General features: G+C 38.4%; 2 protein-coding genes and 1 long non-coding RNA gene across 3 annotated transcripts; 2 read left to right on the forward strand and 1 right to left on the reverse strand.

Annotated features, from left to right (window-relative positions):
• Nucleotides 1–944: 944 nt before the first annotated feature.
• LOC103928323 (glycine-rich RNA-binding protein RZ1A) lies at nucleotides 945–3041 on the forward strand. Its single transcript, XM_009337355.3, has 4 exons — nucleotides 945–1108; nucleotides 1733–1851; nucleotides 2132–2685; nucleotides 2774–3041. Exons 2-3 carry the CDS (start codon nucleotides 1741–1743, stop codon nucleotides 2663–2665), a joined length of 645 nt encoding a protein of 214 aa, XP_009335630.2. The 5' UTR covers nucleotides 945–1108; nucleotides 1733–1740; the 3' UTR covers nucleotides 2666–2685; nucleotides 2774–3041.
• Nucleotides 3042–3164: 123 nt separating this feature from the next.
• LOC125473760 lies at nucleotides 3165–3925 on the forward strand. Its single transcript, XR_007255605.1, has 2 exons — nucleotides 3165–3327; nucleotides 3416–3925. It is a non-coding gene; the product is annotated as an uncharacterized LOC125473760 (long non-coding RNA).
• A 5104-nt stretch (nucleotides 3926–9029) lies between these two features.
• On the reverse strand, nucleotides 9030–9802 carry LOC103928324 (vacuolar iron transporter homolog 4-like). The gene has a single exon (XM_009337356.3). It carries the CDS (start codon nucleotides 9767–9769, stop codon nucleotides 9086–9088), a length of 684 nt encoding a protein of 227 aa, XP_009335631.2. The 5' UTR covers nucleotides 9770–9802; the 3' UTR covers nucleotides 9030–9085.
• Between the last annotated feature and the right edge of the window lie 1063 nt (nucleotides 9803–10865).

Below are 10865 nucleotides of genomic sequence, written 5' to 3' on the forward strand. Positions count from 1 at the left end.
AAGAATGGATGAAGTAACAAGTTATAATTATGAATGTTATATACTCCAATTTTAGTAGTGCTAAAAAAATAAAAAGAACACAAAATAGTCAACTGGCAAACCGCGTGCATGGCCCATAAGCTCATATGGTAAACATTGTTTAGAGTTGGTGTGGACATTTTTTGGGCTGAATAAACAAGTATATAAGAAGAAATGTCGTATCTCTACGAGAATGATTAAATAATTCATAACAAACCAAATTCCAATTAATTATTGTAAAGTAAAGATTTTGGATGATTGATTTTATGACCTAATTTAATAAAAAAAGAATTTAATTAAAGAGGGTAGACAAATTTGCAATATTAAAAATGAGGAAAAGGAAATAGTTTTGTAGAAACCAAATTAGGAAAGCACTAGAGATCTGCCGTCACCTTAACAATTCTATATAGTTATTCTAATTACTTATGACCTATATATGCATATTTCGAATGTTAGATTTTCATAATATATGTCTACTTGGACCCTCAAAATACAACATATATCAAACATGCAATCCGTATGTGGTATTAAGATTAAATCTATACATGCATGAGTTATTAAGTTTTGTGAAATTTTTTGAAAAACCATGCAACTCTCAAAACGTGATATTCATCCTAAGTAAACAGAATAACACACCACAAAATATTGCATATTTCTCCACTCTCTCTTTCCGCACCTCTCTCTCTCTCTCTCTCTTTCTGTCAGATAAATTGGCCACAACAGTTTTATCATCATTTGAACTCTGTCGATGACTAATCTAATATCTAATCTAATAAAATCAATCGTTTGGTCAAAAAAATAAGAAAAAAAAAGGTTTATAATAAGCTGATTTATAAAGGGATAAATATCTCATACCGGTGGACATGTGGCCCAATCAGACACAGAGTCCGGGAACCAAAAGAAATTCCTACAACCCGATGACTTGACCCGGTTCCCATCCCTACACCCACACAAGCGCTCTCTCCCTCTTCTGTGTTCAAAGCCGAGAGCCGAAACCCTCAGCCCCCCTCTTCCTCTTCCTCTCTCTCTCTCTCTCTCTCTCTCTCTCTGTCTGCGTTTGAGATCTAAAGCCCTAGCCTCTCTTTTCCTGGTATGTAAATTCCACCGCTTTACATACTTATTGTTAGTTCCAATTTTGTCATTCTTGTTTTCAATTACAAATTTGGGGGCAGATTCGTTTAATTTAATTTCTCTGAGTTTAGTTTTGCCAATTTTTGTGCTGTTTTGTGTGGTTAATTTGTTTATTAGATCTCAATTATTTGATTAAATATGTTATTTGGATAATTGATTAGGGTTTACTGTATAAAGCCTGTAATTTTCAAAAGAAAGCCCAAGAAGTATTGGGTATTTCAAGTTATATACTTGCGTTTGTGTGCTGGCATGGAGTTGTAGGATACATGTCCCAATATCTTAATTGGGTTTTTGATTTATTTCAGTATGTGTCTATCTGTACGAGTTATTGAATCCGATTAGTTTATGGGATATGAAAGGGCTTCTCTCAGTTAGCAGATTGAGTATGGGGTGTGGCGAATTCAGGCTCGAAAGCTCGTACTTTGTTGTATTGTGTGTTGGGGTCAGGGATTTTATTAGTATTCTTTGGATTTATGCAATATTGGGGGAATTTCATGTTAGTTTGTTGATAGATTGTTGAATGGTTTATATTGATTCCATTTACTTTGCTTCCATGATTGATGCCCTTTTTTGCGAATTTCAGTTTAGAAGATGACAGAAGAGCTGGAGTATCGATGCTTCATCGGTGGCCTTGCATGGTCAACATCTGATAGAAGTCTAAGAGAAGCATTTGAAAAGTTTGGAAAGCTCATTGAAGCTAAGGTAATTTTTTATTATATTTTTCCTTTAATGTTTGGAACTTTGGATACAATTTTAGATAGGATATATTTGATTTCAATCAAGCATTTGTTTGTAACTATCTTCTTTCCGTTGATTATTGGTTCCAGTTTTGATATCCTATAAATATGGAAAATATGATTTCGATTTGGTTTGATTGAAAAGTTAGATGGTAATTGTTCATTCTTTATCCAATATCATATTGTTTGACATTCATTATACTCTTCAATGGAACTTCTGTGGTGACAGTTATTTCCTCGTGTAGGTAGTTGTTGATAAGTTTTCTGGACGCTCTCGTGGATTTGGGTTTGTCACTTTTGATGATAAAAAAGCAATGGAAGAGGCCATTGAGGAAATGAATGGATTGGATTTAGATGGACGAACTATCACTGTTGATAAAGCTCAGCCTCACCAAGGTGGTGGAGGTAGAGATTTTGACGGCGACCGTGGTCGTGACCGCGGTCGTGATCGTGACCGTGGTCGCGACTTTGGAGGTGGAGGTGGGCGTGGAGGTGGAGGAGACTGCTTCAAGTGTGGCAAGCCAGGGCATTTTGCCAGGGAGTGTCCAAGTGAAGGTTCAAGAGGAGGGGGTGGCAGGTATGGTGATAGGGATGATAAGTATGGCGGCGGCGGCGGCGGTGGTAGTGGTCGTTATGGACCTGATCGAAATGGAGACCGATCATCTAGTGGGCGCAGCAGGGATTCTGGTAGTCATGGAGGTTCTGGAAGTGATCGATACAGTCGTGACCGCTCTGGCCCATATGACCGTCGGAGTACAGGTGGCTTCCGTTCTGGATAGAACAATTGCGTCCTATAGTGGTACGTAAAACACACTTGTTCAATGATTTTTATGCTTTTCACGGTTAGTATTGTAATGAAGGTAATTTTGTTGATGTGCTATTTGCAGCTTGGGAACCTGAGGAGCTGCTCAGGTGACTGTCTCTCTCTGCACTGCTTTGAAGTTTCCCCTCGCTGGATGTGTCCTCTGATGATTTTCTGGGTTGGACCAGTATTTTGAAGTGCGAATCTTGCATAGATATTCACCTGTTTTTTGTTGCTAAATGCTCGACCGAATGTTTGATCCGATGGAATTTTATGCATGCTTGCAAATGATATTTCAATTTGGCCTTATACTCTATGAATCCATTGCGACTGGTGGTTGTCTGTGACTTTCATTCATTGGTGACTGCAAATGTTATGATTGCTGTCTGTCCCTGTTGACTGTTTTGCTTGGGCACTTGAAATATTGGAAGGTCGTTTGGTTCCTCTTGACTGTTTTGCGTTGGCAATTGCAATCTGGGAAGGTCATTTGATGTTGGGTATGTCGGAGGATAGATTGTGAGGGGTCCGCTATTGGGAGTTTGCATCTTGTTACTTGGAAGTAGAAGTGGTCCTATAAGTAGAACGTCCTTTTGGCTGCCCTGTTTTCGGTATCTTTGCTAGTAAATGGGAGTGAACCGGGTAATACTTTCTCTTATAAGTTACTTTGACGCATGATATATTCTCGTTTGCCATTCCTGCTATAATAATGTTTTTAACCTTTTGGCAGGATCTGGTCTTTTTTGATACATGATATGGGTTTCTGTGTTACTAATTGGACGTGATAGTTTTAAACCTTACTTTTTTGAAAGTCTTTTCGGCCTGAGCAAAGCCATCTGCAATTTAACTCAACATAAAGTCCCTCACGTTACACAGAGCACACCGGTGGGAGAGCTCCCTTTGGCAGGTTCTGCTCTTTTTCGTTACATGATTGGGAAGTTTCATTCTTGCTGAGTTGAATAACTGCTCGATTGTTTTGTTCTCCGGGTCCCCCGTATCACATTGCACCTGGGGAATTGCCTTGTTTTTCTGTTCCTGCCCGTGCTTTGTTTGCTGAGGCGAGGTTGCTCTGGTTCAGTTGTGATGAAGTAGGTATTATTTTTGTAGAATCTAGTTTTTGGGTTATATGATTTCCTGTTCAAAGCTGCTCTGTTTCTTTTCTGGTTAATTTTGAACCCGTTATTGTTCCATTTCTGCTATGGAATGCTGCTGCTTAGTTATGATTACTACTTCTAATGAAGATGTCATGTGTTCTATGGCTTTTATACGTCTTCGAAGTACGGGTAGCACGCCGCTTTTTCAACGTACTCCGTAGCTATTTTTTTCTTGTTTGAATCTTGTATGTATGCAGTCCGTTATTGATTGAGATGGTGCTTTAGGATTTTGTAGTCCTGTTTCGAAATAGTGTCTTATGCATTATGAAAACTGAGCGTCTACATTATTTCGACCACTGGTTCTCTAGCCGGAGAAAGACTTGCTTGTTTCGAGGTCTCCTAGGCGAGTCGTATGCCCCATTATTCTTTTAGCACGCACCATATTGCTGGTGCATGTGTATCACGATCCGGTGTATGCAAGTTTCTCTCCATTAGTAAAATGACTGTAATCACAACCCATAGTCATGTAGGTGAATGATAAGAGCATATGTAATGGAAGCCTTATGGCACAGGCAAATTTATAATCTTGCCTAAAAATTGAAAAAACTTCTGTTCCAATAAAATTTGCCTAGTCAAATTGAAGCATAGGCATTGTGCGAGGCCAAATTAGCCTCAGCCCAAGACTTGGGCAGCGTGAACTCACTTAAACATTTAGAATTCTAACTCCTAATTTTTCACCACTAAAATTTAAAAAATATTGGCCTACTATATCATCGTTTTGAGGGCCTAGATTCTGCCTCTAGCTCCCAGACCAATCGCGCAATGTCAAAGTTAACTTTCCATTGTGGAAGTGCAGTTGAGTAGATCGTCACAGTAACATGACCGATGCATGGACGTTCTTCTCCTTAATTTAGCTTCCCTGATTCTATTTCTGCTGTCCATCTCTCATTCACTTGGTCCGAATACAGTTGATCATAATTTGGACCATTTGGTGATGTTGCACCCCCTCAAACAAGAAATGGTGACCAGTACACAAGGTTGGAAGGAGATGCAGAGAAGTGAAGAAAAAGATAGGTAAGGACGTCATGATCATTGATCAGGTTCTTGGAACGAATGTTTCGTTAGCCATCGGTTTCCTCTTTGCGTGCTAGCTTGAAATTTCAAAGAAATATATCACAAGTCGGAAAGTAAGGAGAGCCCTTAGCCACGCAACCCTATAAAGGCATGAGATTGGTTTTAGGTTGAATCCTCATATGTGGATAGGTTCCAAATTTCATTCCATGAAAGCATGAGGAGTTCGTTAGCTACCTGATAAGTTGGCCGGCACACATTTGCGGAATCTTGCCTATCAGCTGTTGGCTGCACATGCATAATGCATATCCACCGACTGATCAATAGGAGTGCTACTACGAGATTGTCAAAACAGGATGTAGTACACTGGAGATATAAATAGAAAGGTTGTTTGCACCCAGCATCATTCATAATACTTACCCGTCGACTGAGCAATAGGAGTATTATCATGAATTTGTCAAAACAAGATTTAGTGGGCGGGAGACATAAATAGAAAGTTATTTGCGCCTAACAGCGTGCGTAATGCTTATCAGTCAACTGAACAATAGGAATATTATCATGAGTTTGTTAAAACACGATCCAGTGGAGTGGAGACATAAATAAAAAGTTATTTTTGCGCTTAGCAGCGTGTGTAATTCTTATCATTTAACCGACTAATAGAAGTACTATCATACGTTCGTCAAAACAGAATCCAGTGGACCGAGCACTTAGCAGCATGCCTAAGAGTACTATCATGAGTTTGTCAAAACAGAATCCAATGGACTGAGCGCTTACAGCATGTCAATGCTTAGCGATCAACTGATCAACATGGCCTCGCTTGTTTGACTGGAATGTTAATATCGGAATAGTGATCGAATTCAATTCCTTACTTATTCTTGAATGAATTGGTTGTGTTATTTCCATTTCAAATGTTTGGTTAAACTAAGGAATTATGATAAGGAAATCCTCCAACCTTTTTCGGGCCATGGCAGATCTGCTGTGTGCTCTCTCACCCACTCCATCACCCTTCATTATCGCTTCTTCCCCCTCCTCCTCCGCTGACCTCACCCACACCTAGCGGCATAGTCTGTCACTACCAAACCACACGAAACTGTCAGCCAACAGATTTCTGAAGAAGACAATCTGCTCCACCATGATCCTAATTTTTTTAATTTTTTTTTTTTATAATTTTGTTGACCATCGGATTGGCAGGTTAGCCACAGATGCTGGTTCGTGTGTGTTTCAGTCTTGCAACGACAGAGGGGCAGTTGGTGTAGATTAAATGGGAATTGTTTCCCGTGAAACTCATCTCTTGTTTCCTTTCCTAGCCTACCCAAACGTTACAACTCGATTGAATGAGAAATGAATTCCCATTAGAGGTATAGATTACCGCCAAACAAACGCGGCCTATGAGTACTGTCATGAGTCTGTTTAAATAGGATTTAGTGGACTGGAGATATAAATAAAATGTTGTTTGCGTCATGATATGCTTATCCGTCAACCGATCAATATAAATGAGTACTATTGTTACACATCTAACTGAAATATTTTTGTTCTCGTTTCTATTTATTGTTAGTCTTTTTGAACTTTGGTCACTGGAGTTTGGATCGAACTCTTTCAGAAAATAACCAGTATTATGATAAGGGTGATGTTACAAAGACCACATTTTGTAAATCACATTTGAACCATTTATCTAGTAGAGACATGGCTCACCAAACTAGCCAATTCTACTGCTATTAGAGAGATGGTTCACATGTGGTTTACAAAATATATATGGTCTCTCTAGTATTTTCTGTACATTTTCTGTATTATAATATTTTTGTGAAGAAAAAGCTACTTAAGGACATCATGATTGGGTGCGAAGGGATTGTGTTCTTTTGGCTGTCTTGTGATATTATCCATCAACTCAAAACGATTCCGACACCGGATTGTGTTCTTAAAGCAAGTAAGAAGAGCAGTATTCCAATTGTACAAATGATAACTGATACACACTGGAACAACAATTTCAAGAGAACAAACGAAACCTAATGCTTTGTAGAGTACACCAAGTTAAAACAAGGGAAGAAAAAGAAGCTGGAAGTTGCCTTTGTTCTACATTAGCAGATTCAGTATCGTCTGTAATAAGCGTTTTTTTATGAAGAACTAGTAAATGCAGCATCATTTATCTTTGTTTTCAGTCGATGTTTTGTTGTCCATATAAGGATATTCAGATGGGGTTGTCCATCGACCGACCAGTACTACTGGTTGAAGAAAAAGAAACATTGCCGACGAGTACATGCTTGACGGCCGGAAAGACATTCCAGCAAAACTCCACCCTAATAAACAACATTAGATAAGGTAAGCTATGGAAATACCAAGAGTAGTTAGAACTGATAACGCAATAATCGAGCACATACAATCTGCCTAACTGACTTGAAGAAACTGTACATACATAGTATGTTAGGCCTTCTAAGCAACTGAACTTGAAGGCAACTGCATGTGCATGTTACCATGTTAGGCCTTCTATATATGTTCTTCGAGGTTCTGGACAATGTAACCAAAACAACAAAAAGCCTACGCATTTGCAACCAAGTTGGCAATTGTATGTTAATTTTCTATGTTCCTAGATGAATGGCATGTTTGCGATTGAGTGTGTGACTCGACTTTTATGTCATCATATGTCAAGGGAAATCCATTTTTTAAGTTATGCACAACCCTCTCTCATTTATCTATCGGATTGAACACAAAATATTAAAGGTTGGAATTAAAAAAGCGTGCATAAATTACTCTTTTATATTAATAAATGAATCATATCCTTCATTTTATTTTTTTTGTTGGCGAAGAGATAAAAGAGAATGGCAATAATTTTGCATAAATGTAAGAAGGAAACTGATGAGTGCCTTTCATTTAAAAGGAAATCGATATGTTTAGCACCAAAAGGTTAATGGAATGGAATTTGTGTAGAATATCTGTACTGTACTTCCTTCTTCCAGGTGTGATGTACGTGTATGAATATAACAAAAACAATATTTAGCTTGAAGCCACCGTTTCGAGTTTAATTGTACACATCTAACAAAGATATCTTTTTTCTCGTTTCTACTTATTGTTAATCTTTTAAATTTTAGTCATTGGATCGAGCTCCTTCAGAAGATGGTTAGTATTATGATAAGAGTGATGCTAGAGAGACCATATTTTGCAAATTATATTTAAACCATCTCTATTAGAGATATAGCTCACCAAACAAGTCAGTTCCACTGCTATCACAAAAATGACTCACATGTGATTTACAAAATGTGATATCCCAAGCATCTTCCGTATGATATTATTTCGTGAAGCAAAAGCTAATTATGGACACGTCATGATTGGGTGTGAAGTGACAAACTCCCCTACTATGCCCCGATCGACCACGAGCCCTGCGTCACACTCGTCTATCGAAGCAACGAAACTTACCTATCTATCGTATGGTAAAAACCCCGCCCTAGTAGACAATTTGTCACCTGCGCAGGATATAGAAATTAACTAAAAAAACTAAATTAAGAAGTTGTGTTGCGTATATAGGATAATCATCTACCTCTAATTATTCAATATCTTGAAGTGTTAGGTTTTATTACTTCTGAAAGCGCATGTGCATTAGGGTGTTGAACTATCTTGTGTTAATTCCGTACGTCAAGACCTGAGATGGTTAGCTCTTTCTGCAACTAAACATTCATGAGTCGACAATTAACTGTTTTCTAGCAAGCTAGGTACCTCATCTAGGGCTTGATGGTTACTATAATTGGAGGGTGAGTGCAAGTTTCTCTGCTCATACTTGTTTTTTCTAGAATTTTTTTTTTTTTGTTAAAAGCATGTTGCAAGTTTTATTAACCTTTCTGAAAGATCACTTTGAAGTGTTTTTTGAAGAAGCATTTGGTATGTGGTTTTCCAAAAAAAAAAAAAAAAAAAAAAAAAAAAAAAGAAGAAATTTCTATTAGCTCAAATTACTTTTAACATTTCATGTCGAAAGTAATTAGAAACACTTTTAGTTGACAGAAACTGCTTACATTCCAAAACAATCACAATAATCTTTAATTAATCACAACCAATAAATGGTTGCATATCATGATAAGGCTTCCAACGTTATTTGATGGAACACAACTTAGTTACACGATGATTTTACACGTCTACCTCTATGCAAATGGTGTTGGCAACAGCTGCAAAACCACCACTAGCAACAGCAACAATAACAAAACAAGAACAGAAGAAATTGAACATAATGACAACAATAGTACGCATTTTAATCAGATTCCCAAACCACTAGACCCAATTAACTTTGTGAGTCCAAAAGTTATTGCCATAGCCATCCATCCTCCAACAAGTACTCTTGCACAAGACTTCCCCACTGGTGACCCCCCCAGCCTAGCCCCTACCCCTCCAAACACAATCAGCGCGATGCTCACCAAAACTGCCACCACGGCCAGCCTCATCTTGTGCTCAGTTATAAATGCTGCTCCCAACAAAGGCACCACCGCACCTATCGAAAAAGCAATGGCCGACGCCAAGGCGGCTTGCGCTGGATTTGGCAGCGACTTCTTCTTTGCCTCCTCTCCGTTCTCTGTCCTACCATTTGCCTTCATCTCTCTCTTCATTTGAGATATCTCTACGTCGTACTGAGTGTACACAGACACAAACTCTCCTATTGCCATGCTACATGCCCCGGCCACAAGCCCCGCAAACCCGGCAAGAAGCATGGCCTTCACATCTTGTTTCACAGCTCCCACACCCATCATGAGCGATGCAACGGAAACCAGCCCGTCATTGGCTCCCAACACGGCAGCGCGAAGCCACTGTGTCCTCTGGGAGTAGTCGAAGGTGTCACCTTCGTCGTCTTTGGGGATTGGAGATTGTCTTGGTTGATCAGTCACATTTCCATAAACTGGAATTTCTATGTGGTTAGTTGAAAATTGGTCACGTTGGGAAGCCATATATGAAGTTTTGTGTAGGATTTGGTATGGACAGAAAAGAAGAGAGATTAGGATATTGATTGCTTGTGGAGGACACACGCCCGTGTTAAGGTATTTATAGGGAGGTGCGTACGGTTTTATGATTTTTCTGTCGTGGTTAGTGCACATGTTGATGGACCATTTTTGGAGCTAAGTGGTGATGAGGAGGGAAACACCATATGTGGATGGCATTACCCGTGAGAGTTACTTTACTTAATCAAGATTAATGGTTGAATGGTTGATCAAATTATGTTTTGTACAATTAAGGAGTCATTTCTCACTCAAACTGAGTTTCAAAGACGATAAAATGTAAATTTTATGTAAATTTTTAGAAACATTCTAGTGGTCCACTACTAATCAATATTGATAATGTCTTCAACTTAATCATCGTTGCAATTCAATAAATGTAAAGTTTTATCATCAAAGACCTCACTACAATTTAACTTCATATGATTTTCGATGTGAAACATGCATCAACACATATATCAAGTTCTGATTTGTCTGAAATGATGAATACTCTCTTACAAATAACGAGCTAAATATTTTCCCGCTTAAAATGTCATTTTTATCGGTTTTGGGCTCATTTCTTCCATATTGAGTGCATACATGCATATCCTATTTTGGAAATTTGAGACCTTGTTCACTTTGGTGGCCTTTGTGTGTGCATCTTAATCAAATCCACAAATTGTGTATGTAGTGACGAAGTGCTATAATTGTTCAAATACCTGAAAGTGTAAATTATTTGAAGTGCGCATTCCACACAAATGCCACCATCAAATTACCAATTAAAGAATACATATTGACCGAAAGAGAAATCCATCTTTTGTAGATTTTGGTAGAAAATATCATTAATCAAGTGAGTGGAGTGTGCATTCCACACGAAAGCTTGTGGATGTTGGTTTTTATAGTGCAAAAAAGAAGGGTACATTGTTGTGGACAACTAGCCTTAATCCTTTAAAACTTCCCACTAAAAGGCAATTGGTAATGTACTTATAATGCTGTTTAGTTTTTAATTAACCCTCTAATTAAGGATCTGACTTGGCTGCTGCTGCATAAGCAATGATCATCTTCATATGCT

This window comes from the organism of the source record quoted next, unplaced genomic scaffold (genome assembly GCF_019419815.1).
Source record: "Pyrus x bretschneideri cultivar Hongxiangsu unplaced genomic scaffold, Pyrus_bretschneideri_v1 Contig11, whole genome shotgun sequence".
NCBI lineage: Eukaryota > Viridiplantae > Streptophyta > Magnoliopsida > Rosales > Rosaceae > Pyrus > Pyrus x bretschneideri.